This window comes from Cupressus sempervirens, chromosome 8, assembly GCF_028749045.1.
Source record: "Cupressus sempervirens isolate cs-2001-9-10 chromosome 8, ASM2874904v1, whole genome shotgun sequence".
In the NCBI taxonomy this organism is placed as follows: Eukaryota; Viridiplantae; Streptophyta; class Pinopsida; order Cupressales; family Cupressaceae; genus Cupressus; species Cupressus sempervirens.
This window is the reverse complement of record NC_143125.1, coordinates 783,522,595-783,544,409: the sequence shown is the minus strand read 5'-3', so window position 1 is coordinate 783,544,409 and position 21,815 is coordinate 783,522,595. Positions and strand designations below refer to the sequence as shown.

The 21,815-nt window shown below is 36.6% G+C and overlaps 1 protein-coding gene across 1 annotated transcript; it reads right to left on the bottom strand.

Annotated features, from left to right (window-relative positions):
* Positions 1 to 10,236: 10,236 nt before the first annotated feature.
* Positions 10,237 to 14,614, bottom strand: LOC149544744 (protein NRT1/ PTR FAMILY 5.6-like). The gene is made up of 4 exons (XM_089795325.1): positions 14,366 to 14,614; positions 13,731 to 13,948; positions 12,977 to 13,542; positions 10,237 to 11,403 (listed from the first exon to the last, which is right to left on the bottom strand). Exons 1-4 carry the CDS (start codon positions 14,481 to 14,483, stop codon positions 10,473 to 10,475), a joined length of 1,833 nt encoding a protein of 610 aa, XP_089651451.1. The 5' UTR covers positions 14,484 to 14,614; the 3' UTR covers positions 10,237 to 10,472.
* Between the last annotated feature and the right edge of the window lie 7,201 nt (positions 14,615 to 21,815).

Below are 21,815 nucleotides of genomic sequence, written 5' to 3'. Positions count from 1 at the left end.
CTGGCTTCTCTTCTCTTCATTGTGCCCTTGGTCATTGCTAATTTTCTGGCTTCCTTCCTAGCTTCTTTTCCCCTTAAGGTCTTCAATTTCATGGAACAACCATTTGATAGACTAAAAATTATCTATCATACTATTCTTAGCATTGTTCAAAAGATTAAGCCTACTTTCCCTTACACTATTAGAGATAATGACAAATGTAGGGTCAATGAGTTCATCAAAGTAGGCTTTGCCATCATTCTCTTCCATCACTTGGAGATTCGTCGGCTCCCTGACTATTCCCAATTTTGTGGTATTCGTATTAAAATTCCTCCAAGACCTCCTCCTATTTTTCGTTATCACCTCCCCACTCTCTTTCCCTAGAATTTCTATCTTTCTCTCAGATAGAGAGGTAGTGGGGCCAGGGCCTGGAGTCTCAAGAATCTGGTCATTGGTTTCATCCAGCACCAAAGCCTCATTCGCTTTCCTTTTCTTGGGATTCCTCGACATGTCAGCTGAATCCTCCTCCTCCTTTTCATTTTCCCTCCCCTCTCCTCCTCCTTCTCATCATCCTCCCCCTTCTTCTCTTCCTCTGAGCATGTATCCTCTTCATCATTGTTAACCTCCTCCTTCTCTTGAGTCTCAGACTTAGGGGGAATGGGGGGTAAGCCTCTGGGGCTCTTTCTACAAGGAATGTAGGCAAAGGGAGTGACTTTCCTTTCTTCCTTGGGAGCTTTACCTTTAGAGGAAGTATTGTCCTCTTCTTCTAATTTTATGCTATGTACATCCTCAAAATATGAACTCCCAATTTCCTTAGATGCACACCCAGTATCACTGTGGGTTTTTACCCTAGTTTGAGTCTTCAGATACTCATAGACCAGGAGGAGTAATCCATCGTGAAGGGCTGGGCTAGCGGTAGGTTTCCTCTTAAAACCCTTGATACCCTTGCTCATGTAGGTGAAAAGATAAAAAGGAAAAGAGATTTTGATTCCATGCCTAAAGTGATTAAGCAGAACAAAATGATGTGTTCTAATCCTATCAAATCTAGGATCTAGAGAAATATATTCAATGATAATCCTTAGGACATACCTCTATAGCTTTTTAATTGACTCCATCTCATAATATGTCTCTACCTTGACTATTTTATTCCTCTCATCTTCATCCTTCACAAAAAATTTGACAACATTTGTCGACATTTTCTTGTCTCTGAAGAACTTACTCCCTTCTAGAGGGATCTCTGCGACCCGGGCTATCGAATCCACATTGACATGGTGGGTGACCTCATCGATTTTGACTCTCCCATTTTTCCAGGAATCCACCATAATCTTGGTGATCCCCACATCAAATCCATGGAGCTTCTCCATGAATCTAGTGATTCCACCCTTTTCCAACTTATGCCAAACCTTTAGTTTCTTCTTCCAGTTCTCTGCCTCCCCTGACAGCTCCCTCCTACTTCTCTCCCATACCATGGTTTCCTCAAGTTTAAAAAGCCCCCACCTACTCACAATTTTCTTACAGACTTTGACCTACTTCAAAATGTGAAACTCAAAAACATTTTTGAATTTATCAGTTTTAACGGTTGTATTCAAGACAACCCATAAAGTGTGCCGTACGTACATGTTATCATGTTTTGAAAAGAGTTTTGCATGATTTTCATTAACTCCCACTCTGACATGCAATCTTGTAGATCTTCCCATTATTAATTTTGGATTATTTTAGTACTTCCCTGGATGCGGTTTATTAGAATTAAATCATTCACTACTGCTAGAAAGTTGTCGTCGACATGCCACGCCATTGCCAAATTTTTGGCAACCGCTTCATTTGTGAACTAGTCGGTTGTTGAATTGGCCTCTCTATACATGTGGTTGATATGAGTCTTGTTGAATTTACCCAGGTCAAACTTTAACTTCTCAATCACATTCGCAATGGTCCAAAAGGCACAAAGTTACCATTTAGGCAATCTATGATATTTAAAGAATCCCCCTCCAGCTAGAGGTTCTCAATCCCAGAAGCTAGGGCTAGTTTAACAATGTGAATAGCAACACTAGCTTCTACAAAATGATTCATTTGATGTCCAAGAGGGTAGGAAAAAGCTACAACTCCTCCACCATAGCTATTTTTGATGATGCCTCCATTGCCAGCAGGGCCAGGGTTCCCTTTGGTAGCCCCATCAAAATTGGCTTTGTACCAATTTTTAGGGGGAAAAGACCACCTAGCCTCTTGTCTTTTCCTATCCCTATCCTTTTTCCTTTCTCTGTTGTTCCACCCTTCTTCAATATTTCCTTCCTTTGTGATGGCAAAGTTCTCCTTCATTAATCCTTGAATTTTCTTAGCAATAACAAACTCAGGGGATTCCGTGTCTCTGAAAATTTGGTTATTCCACTCTTTGCAAATTTCCCAGTAGAAGTTTGGGAGGGGCCAGGAGAAAATTAACTGGGTAATCATACCTAAGTGTGAACTCTTCCATTGGCTGAAGAATTCTTGGATGTTAGCCAGGGGACACCAGCTGACCCCAAAGTCCCTAGTTAGGAGGTTCCAAACTTTAGAGGAATAGGAACAATGAATATATAAGTGATTGACTGTCTCCAAGTCATGCTTAGATAAACTGCACCTGTTGGGGATAATCTGACCTCTCTTAGCTAAATTATCCAAACTAAGGATTTTGTCTTAGAGTAGGAGCCAGAAGAAGATGTTGATTTTTGGGGTAAGGCTAGGAGTCCATGCCTTAGCCCAGATGGGTTTCTCCATTCTTTCCCACAATAAAAAATTTCCAGAGGTGACAAAGTATTGCCCATTTGAGTTATCTCCCCAAATGACTTCATCCCTCTTGTTATTTATGAAAATAGCATTCAGGCTAATCATCAAAGATTTAAGGTTCGGGGATATTGTAGACAAGTCTTTCCATCCATTATTTGTTCTATAATCACTAAAATTTAGACCATATCTTCTTATGCATGTCTCTATCCATATTCCATAATTAGGGTGATCAATAAGAGGTCCCTGGCTTGTCCAGTCATCTTGCCAAAATAAGATATTTTCACCTTTATCAACTTTCCATTTAGCCTTGGACTTAGCCAGGAGTTTTTCTTTTAGGATCCCATTCCATATGTAAGATCGTTGAGGAATCTCAGTCTCATGAAGAAAAAAGTTGAGAGACTACCTTCGTAGGTATTTTTCAATCATGATTTCCTTTCATTCTCTGGTACTTTGAAAAATGTGCCAAATCTGTTTGGCTAAAAGGGCATTATTAAGGTGTTTGATTTTTCTAATACCAAGGCCCCCATAACAGTTGGGAAGGAAAAAATGGTCCCAACCAACAAGATGATATCTCTTGTGCTCTTCAACCCTTGTCCAGAGAAAGTTCCTTTGAATCTTCTCCATTCTATCAACTTTCTTAGCTAGAATCCCAAAGAGACTTAAGGCATAAGTGGGGAGATTTTGGAATATTGATTTCACCAAAGTGCATTTGCCTGCCTAGCTGAGGATAGCACCTTTCTAGCCAGCTAATTTCTTGTTGAATCTATCAATCATGCTATTCCAAAAAGATTCTCAAGGTTTGGATCCCAAAGGCATACCAAGATAACTTGCTGGAAGGGTCCCAATTCCACTTCCTAGGATACAAGCAATTTTCCTCTGTCTCTCTAGTGAAGTATTGATGAAGTAGATCAAGCTCTTATCCCAGTTAATAACTTGGCCATAACCCCTAGTGTAAGTATTCAACAAACCCTTAAACACTCTGGCCTCCTGGACCGTAGCATCTCCCCCCGAATAGTATCATCTACAAATTGCTGGTGGGTGAAAGAAAGATGACTAGGCGAAGGCTTGAGACCTTGCAGACTTTGGTCCTATATTTTTCTCATAATTAGCCTTCCCAAACAATCAGCCAAAATGATGAAGAGAACAGGGGATAGGGGATCACCCTGTCTCAGCCCTCTTGAAGGGAAAAATAAATTTGAGGGGGAAACATTAACCATAATAGACAAAGAAGGGGAAGAGAAAAGCTAAAAGATGAGTTTAAAAACTTGGGAATCAAAACCAAAAGCCTAGAGGACAACCATCAAGAAATTCTAGTCCACCCTGTCATAAGCTTTAGACATATCAAGCTTGAGTAGAAAACCTTCCTTCTTACCAGCTTCAAGAGAGTGAATCACCTCATGCACCATGATAATAGAGTCTAGAATCTATCTCCTTGGGACAAAGCTAGTTTGCTATGGGGAGATAGTCAGGTGAAGAACTCTGAGGAGCCTAGTGGTAAGGACTTTGGATATGATTCTGTAGAAAGAGTTGCAGAGACTGATGGGCCTGAAATTATCCATCAAATCTGCCTTTCAAATTTTTGGTATGAGAACCAGAAAAGTGGCATTGAGTTCTTTCAAAAGGTTTCTGTCCCCAAAGAATTCTTACATAGCCTTCACAACATCCCCTTTGACCACCTCCCAATAGAATTAGAAAAAGAAAGTCGAAAAACCATCCAGGCTAGGGGCCTTATCACCCAAAAGGGAATTGAGAGCTGAAAAATTTCCTCTAGGGATGGGATAACTGTCAACATAGAGTTGTGGTGGGCTTGTAGTAGTGAAGGAATAGTAGACAAAATTTTATCTTGATTAGGCACCAAGAGAGAATGATCCTTAGTGAGAAGAGAAGAGAAAAACTGCATTGCTTCATCCACTATCTCATTATCTTTAGATAACAAAGTTTGTCCTTTCTTGATGCTAGAAATCCTATTATTAGCCAGATGTTTTAAAGTACATAAGTGGAAGAACCTGGTGTTCTGGTCCCCTTCTTTAAGCCAATTAACTCTTGATCTCTGTTTCCAAAAATGTTCTTCCCTAGAGATGATGTTGTGGAGGTCAGAGAGAATTGACCTTTCCTCCAACCAATTCTAATCATTATATCCATCTTCCTGAATCTCTTCCTGGACTATGCGGAGCTATTCAGTCTTTTCATCCTTATCCTAAAAAATGGCCAAAGTCCAATTGTTCCAAACCTTAATATTTTTTTTCACATTCTTCAATTTTTGGGCCACCCTGAACATTGTAGTACCTTCTAGCTCAATGTTCCACCATGAAGAAATCTTGGTTTCCAAAGCTAGGTGGGAAATCCACATTTTCTCAAACTGAAAAGGCAAAGACCTTTTGATCATAAGAGGACAAATAGAGAGAGACATGGGGGAGTGGTCCGATCCCATTCTAGGGAGAAGGAAAATCCTGCAGGAGTGGGTTTGCAACCAAACAAGGGAAATAAGGGCTTTGTCAAGACAGACTTGGATGCAATCCCCCCCAACTCTCCTACTATACCAAGTGAATCTGCCCCCCAGGAGATCAACATCCATAAAAGCCAAATTGTTATTGAAGTTTGAAAGGTCTAACTTACTCTTTTGATTCGAGGCAAGCCCTCCTCTTTTATCATCATCAGAGAGGGGGGAGTTGAAATCCCCCATTATTATCCCTTTGTTTATATTATTGATGCTAATAACCTCTAGCATCTTAGCCCAGAAGACCTTTCTCTCCCTTTTAGAATTGGGAGCATAAAGATTTAAGATAAACTAGGAATCATTGCTATGAATATGGGACAACTTGCATAGGAGGGCATTACCTACATTATAGATCATAGATATCTAATAAGCCTTGTAATTATAGAGAATCAACACCCCTCCTACAGCTCCCTTTGATTCTATGGCCTCACTACTTATGCTTTTGTTGAAAGAGAGATTGCCTACCACATCTTTTCTCATTTTGGTTTCTTGAATCAATAAAAAATCTAGTCTTTGACCTCTGATCATATTCCTATCTCCTATTTGTGAGCCCCATTTAGGCCCCTTATATTCCAAGATATGATCTTCATTTCTAACTTCCAGAGTATTCCTTGATGGTTCTTTGGCTCTCGTCTGCCAAGTTCTTTCTAGTCTCTTCTTATAATAAGTGATTCATATTTTTCCTTCTTGGAGTCTTGGGTTTACCCCGAACATCAGCCTTAACCCTGCTTCTGGTTGTCACTAGTGATAGTGGAGGATGGTCATGATTCTTCTTCTTTTTTTAAACCAAATTCCAGCCATTTATACTATCTTGAGAGTAGCTGTCAATCCAATCTTCCCATTGTGAGATCTAATCTGGAGAAGAGTTGTTAATAAGCTCTATGATCTTTGTCCCCAGACCTTTGGATGTTGGTAGATTCGTCAGAGGAGCAACAAGACTTCCTACCTGACTAGACCCATCACCAATGAAATCGTCACTTTGATTGTGATCCATCGCCCTCAAGGAATCAACAACACCATTATTTGGGGGATCTGAGTCAGGGACCCTTGTAATCTCTGCCCGAGGGGTCTCTTGCCTTCCTACATTCTACTCTTTCTCAAACAACACATTGTCTTCTACCACAGCTATGGCAACAATAGTTGGGCCCTCCACTGTAGACTCCTTTAGCACTAAATCAATACTATGGACTCTGTCCTATTTTTTAGAGGTAGAGTGGGATGGACCGTTACCCCTTTTATAACCTTGGACTCCATCCTACCTAATGGTATTTATCTTAACCTCCCTGCCATCCTAGTTCTCGGGCTGCTTAGTAGGTTTGCATCTCTAGATCAATTTCTTCTTTCCCTTGATAGAGGTACTAGTGGGCTTGGATTTCTTGTTTGCTTTGGATGAGTTAACAGGAGCTTGACTTTTCTGCTTCACAACTCTTGGGCATTAGTTTGCCTTATGACCAACCTTCAAACAAAGGAAATAGGTAAAAGGCACTATTTCATAGATTAGTTTTTGAACATGCACTCTAAGTTTGGAGTGAAAAGCCACAGTTTTTGGCATGTCTGTGCCTTCTCTAACCCCTATGTAGATGTGAGCATAGTTGAGACGTCATTTAGAGGCAATGATTAGATCAATAGATAGAAGTTCTCCAAAAGACCTAGCTAGCCCCACAAAAACATCTTCATTCCAAAATTCTAATGGAAATTTGAGTAGTCTAACCCACACAGGGGCTTGAACAAAAAATGAGTCATTCAGGTTCAGCTTAGAAGACCACTTCTGGAGGACCAAAGTGAAACGACCAATAGCCCATTGACCTTCACTAAGAATGGAAGAAAGGTCTTCATGCAAGTGAATTCAAAAGACAAAAAACCCTTTGCCATGGCCGTGATCAAAACTTGTCCTTTAAGAGCCCATTTCTTCTTAATAAAAGACCTCACATCATCTATATTTGGTCTAGGCCCCATTAATTTACCAATCAAGGTAGAAGCCATGGATCGAATGCTATGATCCATGATTTTATTCGGGATGGCAATGGCACAAGAACCTTTCTCCATCTCAGGGAGAATCTTAATAGGCGAGAAAGATGACTTACTTGAGGGCTTGATCCCAAAAAGAGAAGACCATTTGGCTGACTGAACCACTTTGGGAACCAAAGGAATCTTGACCACTTCCTTAGGGGGAGTATCTGGGTCCCCATCAACATTCTCTGATTGATCCCTTGTACACGACTTCTGACCATCTCCCTTCTACAACTCGTGCTCTAGACCAGGGTTTTGATTTTGACAGTCTAGAGGAATCTCGCCCTTCTTTGAATTCAAATTTTGAAAACCTCCCCTACATCCGCTCGCACTCACCATCTTCCCACTTGATGCAATCATTGCAGTGATTCTACTTGTTGTCATCAACCTTTAATAGCGTTAGAACCTTGTAACAAGGGTTCAAGGTCTCCTAAGATGGATATGTCCTTTAGAAGGAATTATTGTACTAAATGAACTATATTTGACTCCTACTAGGGTCACATCCTTTCACAAGGAACTTATATATTGGTATACTATCTTGTGGATGACATCTGCAACATGGTTTTCCCTTTGATCAAGGGTTTCCCCAGTCAACAAAATCATTGTGTTATGTTGTATGGTTTCTTATTATTGTGCATCATTGTTTTAATTGCTAGTTATCAATTTTATAAGTTTGAATTTAATTACAATTTCTCACAACTGATTCACCCCCATCCCCAAGTCAATTGTGTGAACTTTACTTCTTAATTCAAACTCCTTACCCCTTGGGTGAAACTACAAAGCTGTGTCACCTTTTAGGCTAACTAATCAGAATGACTAAATTTGAGTATTTCTATCTAAAAATCAATTTTTTTCAAACATATGATCTTGTTAAATTTATTCTAGCTAAGTTATATATGGTCTCACACTTTTCCAATTGAAAATGTCTATTAAATGGATGTTTTATAGTAGATAGTATCAAATTACCAAAGAAATTAATTTATTTCAGAAAATTGACGTTTAAATAACTATTACTATTTTTTATGATATTTTTTTAATAACATATAAATACCATTTTATAGAGCTCATAGTCAAGACAGTTCATAGTGTTTTAATTAGATATAATTTATTGTAATTAAAAAAATTCTACAAGGATGTATTTTAACACTCGAGAAGATGTCAATTTTGAGAAAGAAAAAAATAGTAAATCATATTAGAAAAATTTAAAAATTATATCACGTTCTAGAGGAGAGAGTCCTCTTCAAGAATCTATAATTTTTATTTTGGTTGGAATAGGTTTATTTTCAAAAATGTGGTTGGAGATAAAAACTATCGATTTGAATAAGTTGAAATTTGAATCATTACAAAAGAGAAAATATAGGTCTAAAGTAAATTTTTGTTTTTGATTGTTCTAGCTACATATATTATCTATAGCATAATCTGAGATCAAGAGGAAATAAGTTTATTTCCTTGTAGTTTTGTGGTGGGAACTAGACCCATAATTTTTAGCATTTTTCAACAACTAAAAAGTTATCTTTAAAAAATAGGAAAATCTATCATTTCTTTTTGCAAATAATTATTAAAAATTATAATCCTAAACTTCATCCATTTCTACACATTTCATTAGTTTACTTCATTTTCAAATTCTAAATAATAATACAAGTTTTATATCATTGAAGTTGAACAATTATACTTTTGTTAGCCTTTTCCTTTGTAAAAGGGTGACACAGGTTTGTACTTTTATCCCCCCTACTAGAGATATCATTCACCAAATAAACTTGATACTAGGATTTGTCCTTCCCAACAAAGCTTCCTATAAGATGACGCCCACACCAAAATGAAAAAAATAGCCAAATAGGTTCAAGAGTTCCTTGATAAGGGGTTAGCAAGAAAGAGTCTCAACCCTTGTGGAGTCCCCACCATCTTAGTCCTAAAGAAGGATGGGCATGGAGATTATGTACTAACTTTAGGGTCATCAATAGGATAACCATTAGGTATAGGCTTCCTATTCCTAGAATAGAGGATTTAATGGATTTTTTAGGGGAGGGAAGCACCTATTTTCAAAAGAAAAGACTTGAAGAGTGGACACCATTAGATAATAATAAGAGAGGGGGACAAGTGGAATATCACCTTTAAAACCAACGAGGGACTTTATGAGTGGCTTGTAATGCCTTTTGGTCTCTTAAATGCCCCTAACACCTTTATGAGGTTGACAAATGAGGTATTGTAGGAGTACGTGATGCTCTTACAACTTCTACCTATATAAAAAATATTTGAACATTTAAAAAATAAAATAATTTAGATCTACAATTATAGTTTTAATATTTTTCTAAATTATTGGTCATTTTTTATTTTTTATGAAGGTAAAACAACACCAAAACACTAGCTCACTATTTTAGAAAAAAATTCTAAAATTGTTTAATTTATTTGAGAATTCGAAGTCCCTATTGAGTTGGCTTAATTTTGGAGAACTTGTACTCTTTCAAGTGACGTCTAATGTTCGAATTTCATAAAAGGGTAGGGAAAGTTTTCATTTAATTAGGTAAATCACTATCAAATCATGTAGGATTCATGTTGAACATATAGATACAATTTAGTGTGTGTAATGCATGAAATACTTAAACAACATATCAAGTTTAGGATTATACAGATCATCTAAATTATTTATTCTAGATAAAATTATATTCAATCATGCAATTTAGTTCTGATCACAATACTCATTAAATACTAATGTATATTTAATGTTCATTTAAATGTGAGATTCATAAATAATACAAGATTGAAAGGTCTCTTCTATATTCTTTAGAATATTTATGCAAAGATCTATACATTATTATAACACAATAAAAAGTAATCTATTTAAAAAATTTAGTCAAGTATTTCAATAATAAGATATCTCACTAGAGACAAATAATGACATGATATAGTGATTAAGATATTGTTAATCTTACTTATCGTTTAGAAAAAAGAACACCTTATTAAAAAATATTAAACTAAACTAATTTTACACAATTGAATTTCACTTTTTAAAACTCATATAAATTTATTTAATTAAAAAAGATCATGTACATTTAAACTTTTATAAGGCTAACTTCAAAATCCATTTCAGCATACCATCATTTTACAGTACAATTTTGTTTTTTAAAGACAAAAGGCGAGGGGCCTAGAATATATTGCATAGATATATATTACAGTACAAACATTGATATATACTGTACACCTTTAAATTTCTTTTTCAAAACCTTAACCCAAATCAGATTGCCACAATATCATCATGATGCGATTCCTTGATAGGCAAAATATCCTTCTCATAGCAGACCTCTTTCACCTTCTTGTAAGTGTGCATGCGAGCCATATATCCATAGAAAATTATATTCAAAGCACTAAGTATGGCTAAAAGCCAGTAGAAATAGTCCAAATGGCATTTATTCAGGTTATTCACAAACCAACCGTCATGTCCTCCTCTGGTTGTAATCCTGTCAACAATGGTGATTATAAAACTGCTTAGAAAACTTGAAACACCAATTACACTCAAATAGAAGGCAATCCCCAAGCTTCTCATGCTATCTGGTGCTTGGTCATAGAAATACTCTTGTAATCCTACAATGGTGAAAACATCTGCCATACCATTCAGAACAAACTGTGGAGCAAGCCAAAAGACACTGAGAGGGATTGTGGCTTTTGGGTTTTCAAGCAAGCCATGATTCTTGGCCACATTTAGTCTCTTTGCTTCCACTAGAGCTGCAGTAACCATTCCTATAATGGACACAAACATTCCCATTCCTATTCTTTGGAGAATTGTTATGCCTCTCTTGTTTCCTGTCAAGTGCCTTGCAACGGGCACAAAGCAACTGTCATAGATTGCTACAAAAGTGACCATGGAGAGCACTGAGAATGCAAATAGAGAGGCTGCTGGGATCTCATTGTGGGTGTTAGCAAACCTTCTGTCCATGGTCTTCCCTTGCTTTATGAAGAAGGTGTTTGTTTGTGCAACGGTTACTCCAAACATTAGACATGAGAGCCAGATTGGAACCATCCTTATGATCAGTTTTACTTCTTCTACCTCTGTTATTGTGCATGCAGCATGCCTTCTTAGATTTGATGGGCTGATTTCAGTATTTGTGCTCATACTTGCTCTATTCATGCGAACTGATGGGTCTATAATGGCGGCTTTGTCTAGAAACCTGAGAAAATACAGAAGAATTTTAACACTAAACTGTCAAATTCAGATGATTTATGATAAAAATCTAAGGAGCACTGTAAAATTGTAGGACTAAAATTTTGCTACTTTTAAGATGAAAAACATCCTAGAATTGTCAAGTTCCAATGTCTCCATAACAGTAGCTAGATCCAAAATTGCACTGTACAAGACTTAGACAAATATGAGAATAAATGTTGGACACATATAAGTATGCTCAATAGAGATGAGCCCATCAAAAATTTCTTATTCATTCAGGTCTGTGGTAGAATAATCTATAATCTAATTATGTTTCTTAAACAGAGATAGGATAGTGATAGTATATACTTGGACATAAAAAACTCTATATTCGTTAAGATTAATGTTAGAATAATCTATAATTGATTTATATTTCTTTTTAATGTATCAATATAAATATCTTTTACTATTAAATGGTTATGATCAATAGTCTTAAATTTGTTCTCAATCAATTACTATTAAATGTCTAAGAGAGAGACAATGAACATGCTTACTAATTTGAGCCATATATATCAGAAACATAACTTGGCCAGCCTAGTCAAAGCTCTATATTGAAGCCCAAAAATTCATAGAATGCATGTATTTCTTAATGTTCTACCAGTAATATAGCATTGTGAAATAACGAAAAGAATGCTGATGAATCTTTACCTAGACCACTATGCGTTTCCAGCACCGTAGAACTTGCTAATGACTTGTTCACATAGAACTTTTGAAAATATGTAATACACGGAATAGCAAGGATGCAATTTAACCTTTATGCAAAACTCTAAAACAAAGCACATCAGTTTTGATCTATGCCATTGGGAATATGCAAAACCTCCGTTAAAGTGAAGGCAGTGTGTTTAACTAGGAATAGCTGTCTAGTGAGTGAGAGTTTAAAAGTATTATTTATTACTTCGTGGAGTTTTTTTTTGTAGAGAAGATTTTAAAAATAAATAAATTGTACGAGTATTTTCTATTCTATATTCATTATCATAGATAGGGTTTTATAAAAATTAGGTAAGAATGTTTCTAAATATCTAATTCAATGTATTTGTACCTAAGTTTGATGTAAAATATCTAACTGAAAGTACTTGCACTTAAAAGTGATTTGAAATTGAACTAAAAATACTTGTACAGTTTGTTCCTATAAATAAACATCTATAATTCATATTGTAGAAAAACTACATCAATAGATATTTCTTATTCAATTAATTATTGTTGTGCAAATTTTAAGAGTTAATTAGGAAAGATAATCTAATAATTGTGCATCGTTAATTTTAGACTCCCCAAATCTTAAGCTACACTCCTTTTTTAAGCAGTCTTATTTGACGTGTCCCTTATCTTTCACTGAGATTTTAAAGTCACATCATAAAATATGATGTCAAGTCAGTTCTTTATTAAATATTAAGACAGTGTTATTAAAAATAGATATTATAAAATAATAGCATTTTTCTCTTTAGGATAAGAAATTTGATTTTGCTTTATAAAGATGATGTGATAAAGCTTATATGACTCAAAAAGAGAGAAAACAAAGTTAAGTGAAAAATACAAGTGCTTACTTAAAATTGTCCGTGTGTGATAGCAGCCTTTGTCCATGCTTGATGGATTCCACATCCCGGACCTCATTGAGCAAGCCCTCATCTGAAGGCAGGCTTTGATTCCTGTTCCGTTTTGCACCAACAAAAACTTTAGCTATGCCAACTATAGGGCTTCCCAAAGGAACTTTGTGTCTGTAAAATGGGGTTCCATACATAAACAAAGCAATTGCAACGACCATGACAAAAGTGAGGATCCCAAATCCCAAACCCCAGCTCACGTTGTCTTGTATGTACACAACAAGAGTGACTGCTATCAGAATACCATTGCAGAGCCCAAAAAACCACCAATTGAAGAAGGATGTCTTCTTTATTCTTTCATTCTCATCTTCTTCATCAAATTGGTCTGCCCCAAATGCTTGTAGAGAGGGTTTGTGACCACCTGTGCCTAGTGATATCATGTACAAGGCTACAAAGAAGACCCCAATTTGTAAGGGTGTTGCCTCACTTGAGCACCCCACTGTGCCCTTCTCACACTGTGGTGGTCTTAGGGCAGGAAGGGACACTGAAAGGGTAAGTAGCAATAGTCCCTGTCAATGCAAAACATAACTATGATCAGTTCATAGTTTATATTAGATCGGTACGTGTGTGGTGCAGGGTGCAGTGTGCGTGTACGTGTGCACGTGTACAATATACATGTACATGTATGTGTGTACAGTATGCATGTACATGTATGTGTGAGTGTGCATGTACATGTGCATATTACATATATTCTTACCAAGAGATATATGATTGAAGCAGCGAGGACCATCCAATAACGCCCACAATAAGAATCTGCAATGAAGCCTCCTACAAGAGGCATCACAGTTGTAACCCCAGTCCAGTAATTGACATTTTTGGCAGAAGTTGCAACTCCTTCTTGCAGGACAGTAGTCAAATATGTGATCAAATTGGCTGCTATTCCATAGTAAGTCAGTCTCTCCGTGACCTCAACTCCTGGACAAGATGCATTCAAGTGTATCACCGTGTATGGATAAGAAAATATTATAGACATGTGTATGGATAAGAAAATATTATAGATAAGGGTCATGATTCAATTGATTCAGTTTGAACACAATTGTGAAGGTAATAGATCTTTCTTGAGTATGCTAATTCTAAAGATTCAAACTCTCCAAGATATGATGCAAATAATGAGATCAAGATCGTGATGAAGTGAAGATCATAATGAAATCAAGGTCATCCTCCGACACTAAAAGATTTAATATCAAATGAATACCCATCAATCTTTCCAGTATATCAATTTTAAAACCAAAAAAAACCAAAAATCAACACTCTTCCTCCATAATTTTTTCTTATAAAACATGCTAAAGCCCATTTTCTAAGTATATGTAGATTATAAAACTTGAGACATACCAATGATGAATAGTGAAGCTTTCCATCCGCCGGTCTTTGCTCTTAGCACGGGTCTTCCTTTGATATCAACAGACCCATCATTTACCCATTCTTGCCCTCTGTTCGCTTCTACAGCCATCTTTCACTTGCTTCTAAACTCGGTAAACACCTTCACACAAACAAATGCCACAATGTCTAATTCATTTATAGGAAAAAGCAACTGTACTGAACTGCACCTTAGATATAATTCACTTGTACAGCTTGAGTGCTCTCCCCACTATTCTTTCTGAAGAATCTTTTTAGTTTTATTTTCAGAAAAACATACTGAAGAAGTTGACCAGTACACATACGATGAAATGACTCGGCGAAATCAATTAGTCGGCTCACATCAAATCCAAAAAGATTCCTTCTACAAAAGTGGCAATGGAGGAAACATTAAACAGGCTTCCAAGGTTTTTCATGTGAGGAATTGAGATAAATAAACACTTTTTTAGAACATGAGAGTGATTTTGTTTGTATTTAACAAGTTTTCAATCTGCTTTCACATGGTGTATTGAAAATATTAAATTGGGTTTTTAAAGTCGGCTTGGTGTCTTACCATGTTGATGAACTGCCCTTGAAAAAGATAAGAATAAGTAGGTGCCAAAATGTGAACTGTCAATGAAAGTACATTGAAAGAATAAGCTATATGATAGGTGGGCTGGGTAGATTTGTGTTCATGGTGGGTCATGGAGCTTATTGTAGGACTTTTGGTCGTTGTGGGTCATGTAGCTCTTGTATCATAATTTTGAAGTCCTTTAAAGACAATGATTTGTTTGGTGTAGTCTAAGTTGGTTTGATGGTTAATATGTGGTGTAAGTTAAATATTCAATTTTGAAAAGTACTGTTCTATACTTTATAGAACATTATTTGAGAGTGTCTAAGTTGGTTTGATGGTCAGTTTGATGGTCAATGTATGGTGTAAATTATATATTCTATTTGGAAAGGGTAAGATTGTGAAGTTCATTAAATAAAGAAGGTTCTTTATAGACTATATGACTACAAAAGGGATAGGGAAATATTACTTGATATAGTCTTTGTTTGATGATTAAAGTATGATGTAAGTTATGCAATAGATTTTTGAAGGGTAAGGTTTTACACTTTAGTAGAACAAAGTAGCTTCTTTATAGAAAACTATAATTAAAAAATGAATAGGGAGGCACCATTTCCTTTCACATTCCACGTCCTTGGGGTGTGGACCTATCTTTGTCATAGTGGATGTTAATTTTCTTAATTTCTTGGCCTCTGATTTTTCCTTTAGGATAGGACCTATAGTTGTAATAATTGCCAACTTGTGGTCTTGATAGCTACATGACACAAGGCATGAGGGTTCCAAACTGACTCCAAAGCTACCCTTGCTAGAGTTACATGCAGAAGCACACACACAATATGGGAGAAATCATAAGAAATTACATAGAATTGAATATAGATATAATGAGACAATCTTCCTTCAATATTTTCGGTATAAGGCCTACCTAGTTGTAGCCATATTTGTTAAAATTACAATATGTGAGCCTAGAAGCCCAGGCTTATAGAGAAAAATTCTTGTCATCTTCCTTCTATCTAACTTCATTCTACTTTTCCTAATCTTAGATCTTTAATTATATAGCTAGCAAGACCACAAGTCGGTCGACAGGCAATTTATTATAAAATACAGGTCCTGCACCAAGGATAAATCAATGATCTTACAATTAAGAAAAACAACATCCATGGGGAAAATGATAGATCCTCAAGTGCTCCATGAAGAACCCCAAGGCTGCAGAAAGCCTTGATACCAAATGTAACCTAACTAAAGCTAAACTCACACATTACTCGAGTTGCCAAGAAATATGCATGCCTTAAACAAAGAGAAGGCTATCTTCTGCATACAAAGGTATTACATTTTGTGAACATATGAACAAGATCGATGAAAGGTCCAGATTAAGGAGCCAACTATGCAAAAAGAGAAAATTGTTAGATAACTAAGAGGAGAGGGGGGGTCAATCAATTATCCTTAGTTAACCTACAAGCCTTTCAACACTTTTCACCAAACTTTCAACAAATTTAACTTATCATCAATTAACTTGATAAACACAATAAACTTAATCAACCTTATACAAAAAACATATTTCACTTCCTATACCAAGTCTCAAGTTCATTAATCGAATTATAGTCCAATGCATAATAGTTTCAACAATACATTCATGAACACATTAATACCATGATTGTTCATGTGGAAACCTAATTAGGGTAAAAATCTTTAGGCATTAGTCCCAAAATATTTTCACTCTTCTAAAGTGAGCTTGGTTAAGAGCCAACCCTATTAAGGGTTACAAGATGATGCATTAAAAATCCAAGGATAGCCCTATTGGAGGTAATTCAAATCCCTGCAAATAACCACATAACGGAAACACAACAACAAAATAAGATCTGATACCAAATCACAATACTTTATTCATAAATATAACTGTTTACATGCAATATGCCTAGTTGTAAGGCCTTTCAGGTTAGGGCCAAATATAACAACAATTACAAAATAATTCTGCAAGATTCCTCATGATCCAACTCACAATCCTAATCTTAGCTAGTCCAAATCCACACTCTAATAGAAAATCTCAACGAAATCTCAACTTATGCTCGCAAGCCCACCAAGTAATCTATTGGTTCACCAAGCCTCAACTACTAGCCCATCAAAGTTCACGCCTACACTTCATCCTTTTCTCCAAGCTGGATGATCTCCCCAAAAACTTACCTAAGACTCCACAAAACCCCTTACTTATACCCAACTAAGCCATAGGTCGGCCCAATTCATTAAAAATTAAATTAAAACCCTTACATTAAATATATGTTGAGCTACAAGTTGGCTACAACACAATTTAAATACCCATTTAAAATTAAATGCCAAAAGTTGGCTCACAGACAACTTGATACGATAGAGACCAAGACCAAAATGAGTGTTAGAGAAACCAAGCCAAGCATTAGCATCCCACCAGACATAATTGAGTTTCCAGTGCATTTTGAGCTCCCAGTGCATGCTGAGACTATAGTGAATGCCAAGAAACAGTATCCGCCGAGCTCCTTTAGTGACCAAGCCCCTTTAATGATCAAGCCCCTTGGCCAAAACTACACCCAAATATGACCGAGCACCACTTCTTTGGTGACCGAGTCCAGAAATTCAAGACAAAATCCCTCAAACATATAGGATTTCCAACAAGCCTAGGATGCTCTTGCATCAGAAACCCTAGGTTCGAAAAGATGTTCTCAGTAGCTAGAAGAACATCTTTTAGGATTCAACACATAAATCCCAAATTGGTTCTTCACATACATATCCTCCAAGTCCTCAACTTGTACACTCTTTCCCTTGCTCTTCGTCTACTTCCTCACATCCATCCTCGGTGTTCTAAAGGTCTTTTTTCCATGTTGATCTCCAACCCTTTTAGAATTCTTCAACTCAACTTGGTTGCCAATACGTAGGTTCCTCCTACCAAGCTCTTCATTCTACAAAGGAATCAGGGAGTGCTTCTTGCCACCTTTCACAATAGTAAACACATTCTTGACACAATCATGCACAACCTTGCAATCATACTGCCAAGGTCTACCAAGCAACAAATGATAACTGTTCATGTCCATAATATCACACAAAACTTGATCCTTATACTATCCAATCTAGAAATAAACAAGACATTGCTCCCTCACTTCCAAAGCATGTCACCTTGGAACCAACCAATCCTATAAGGATGAGGATGCCTCACTCTCTTCAAACTAAGTTTATGAACCATCTTCTCAACAACAAGGTTATAATTACTACCACCATCCACAATCACATTGTAGACTTTATGACCAAACTTACAATGAGTCTTGAAGAAGCTAGTCCTTTGACAAGAATCCAATGTCCTCTAACCAACTAGTACTTGCTGAGCTAGTAATTTTTCTCCTTGCTCAGGTTGAGTATCTTGGACTTCAACCTCATTCACAACAACAATTCTCCTACCATGAGGACATTCAAAATATCTATGCCCTTCTTCACCACATCTGTAGCACTTACCTCTGAACTCACCTCCACCTATCCTTCTTTTGTGATTAATAGGTTTTGCTTCATCTTTTGCACTCGGTTTAGCTTTTGCCGAGCTATCTTGCTTCTCCTTTCCTCTAGCATTGCCTTGGCTTTTCCTCTTCAAATTATCTTCTTCCTTTACGACATACTGATAAGAATCCTCAACCATATCAATCTTCAACATACCAACCTCATCTTGGATATTGAAACTTAAACCATTAATATACTGAACTACATTCTCCTTTGACAATTGTCTATGCCCATACCAAATAGTCAACTTGTAGAACACCTTGATATAATCTTTCAAAAACATATCTTTCTATTTTAGATTCAACAACCTCTTAAACAAATCAAGTTCATAATAAAAAAAATGAATTTAGCCTTCAACTTAGTCACCATCAACCTCCATCTAGTGATCTTCATTTCACCTTCCTCCTCTTTGTCTCTCTATAGTTCTTTCCACCAAAGAGCAGCATGTCCTTTCAATTTAGTTTGTGCCAACCTTACTCTAAATGGATCCTCAATATCCTCAAGCTCAAAGTAGTCTTCCAATTCACCAATCCAATCAATCAGGTCTTCAGGATTCAAAGTACCTAAGACATTAGAAACCTCTATCTCAATTTCAACTGAGATCTAGGTTTAACAAACTAACGAACCCTAGTTCCAATAGGTCTCTCAACTCAATTAGTTCTATCCTCACCACTCAATCCAACAACTTTAAAATCTTCAACAACTTCCTCATAACTACCTTCAGTAAACACATGTCAAGGTACGCCACCTATAGCACTCAAAATTTCAGCAATCATGTCACTCTTCATCAACACCATCTAAGATCTAAAACTGGCTTTAACCTCCTTCATTTCAAATCTAAAATCTACTTTAAGATCCTTTTTGCCACAACATCATTGAGATCATCAATCACCCTAGGGTCCATTCTTCTTGGAGGAATCTTCCAAGATTTTTGCAAACCCTCTACAACTAATCCATAACTCCAGAAGATCAATTAGATCCACTAGATCAACCTTCTCCAACCCATATCTTGTTGCAAACTGCCTCAACTTCAACGATCTGTCTACATGCTCAGGAACATCCTTCGCTCTGATACTACCTAATGCAATGAGAATCCAAGGGTACCCTTACTAGTGGTAATTTGGATCCCTACAGACAACCATATAATAGAAATACAATAACAAAGAAAGATCTGATACAAATTCACAATACTTTACTCATAAATATAACTCTTTACATGCAATATGCTTGACTATAAGGCCTTCCATGTTAGGGCCAAATACAACAACAATTACAAAATAGTTCTGCAAGATCTCTCAAGATCCAACTCAAAATCCTAATCCCACCTAGTCTAGATCCACACTCTGATATTAAACCTTAAGGAAATCTCAACTTATGCTCACAAGTCCACCAATTAATCTCCTGGTTCACCAAGCCTTAGCTACTAGCCCATCAAAATTCACTCCTACAACTCATCCTTTTCTCCAATCTTGATGATCTCCCAAAAAAACTTACCTAAGGTGTTAAGCCACAAGTTGGCTACAACACAAACTAAATATCCATACAAAATTAAATGCCAAAAGTTAGCTCATAGAAAATTTGGCACCACAGAGACCAAGACCAAATCGAGTGTTAGAGAAACCAAATCAAGCATCAACATGTCACCAGACATAATCAAGTTCCTAGTGCATGCCAAGCTTCCAATGCATGCTAAGCACTATAGTAAATGCCAGGAAACAGTATCTACCAAGCTCCTTTAGCAACTAAGCCCCTTCTATGATCCAACCCCTCAACCAAAACTACACCCAAATATGACCGAGTACAACTTCTTTGGTGACCAAGTCCACAACTTCAAGCCAAAATCCCTCCAACACGTAGGATTGCCAACAAGCCCAGGATGCTTGCTTGGCCAAACAATGGTATGAGAAACCCAAAGCAGTGGACTGCTTAATTTAGGATTGGACACCCCAAATGATTCCTAATGCACTATTTAGTCTCATTTAATTATCAACCATGGACATAAACTTGGAATGACATTTGAAAAGTATATGCTTCAAACCTCCTCTTTTAAGCCTATTTAAGGAATTCAAATACTTATGCTTCAGGAAAATAAACTAAAATTGATGAGAAAATGTATTCTAATCAAAGCAAGAAATTACAGTTAGGAACTGCTTAACCTGGCTATGCTATAGGAATAGGCTACTAATTCTAGTATCAGTGGCTGTAGGAACAATAGAGTTCTAAAAATATAAATAAACAAAAAATGAACTCTACACTAACAAAGCAATTCACTCATCAAGTGGGTCCCCCTTGAATGAGTGAATGGAAAGTACAATCAAGATGAAAGTTTCAAACTTGAACTAAACATTCTATTCATCCATAAAAACCAATTACACTTGATTGAAACAATATGCAAGAGTTCTATATTAAAGACTAGTGTTGTTCGACTAACACCCAAAAGAGTCACAATAGTCGATTATTTAAAAGGAAACTACTACTAACTTCATAAACCTATGATCACTTAATAATGAGGATTGGTTACAACTCATAAAGTTTCATAATAGAAACATTATTGACCATGAACAATCCCAAAATATAGCGCACACTAAAGCTATGCGTTGCATGCAATAGGAAGCATTGACTTGCTTTGTGAAGATTTTGCAATCATAGTTGGCTTTGATGACCCTCGCGCTAGTATGCTAGTCCTTGAATATCCATGTTCAACTCTTGCAAGATAATTAATGCACACGGATCTAACCATATACATATATATCCACATCATCAATATTAGGAAAAGGTGTTAGTCTTAATTATCACTCTTGCAAACCTATGGCTATAGGAGGTAACTACCCAAAACATACATTAGGAGAGAAAACATCCATTAAAATGTATAACTATTATATTCACCATTCTTGTCCATGAAATTAAGGAGATATTATGTCTTTAGAGATATCTACATTCTATCTTATGTTCACACTCATATATAATCATATACATAGAAACCATATGTTCATATGCTTAAAACCATAAACATATGTCTATGTTCAATCAAATGTCTTAGGAAAGAGGATAAAAAGTGGTGAGAAAGATGGCTAATTTAGGAGCCCATCATTCCCCCCAACTGAACTATTGTTGGCCCCTAGCAATCATAAAGTTCCAAACCTTAGCACGGACCCTCAAATCACTAGTTGTTCTCTACCTTGGCTCATCATGAATATAATCAAAGTATCCATGAGTCTCTTTGAGTCTTTCCCAACATTGGACTTCAAAGGCCATGCCATAATTTTCTACACTATCATTCATTGCTAGCAATGGCTAAAGGAAGAGTGGAGGCTAAAACCTTAATGGAACCCAACGGTTAAGGAGTGTCCTGCCCAACATAGTATACCA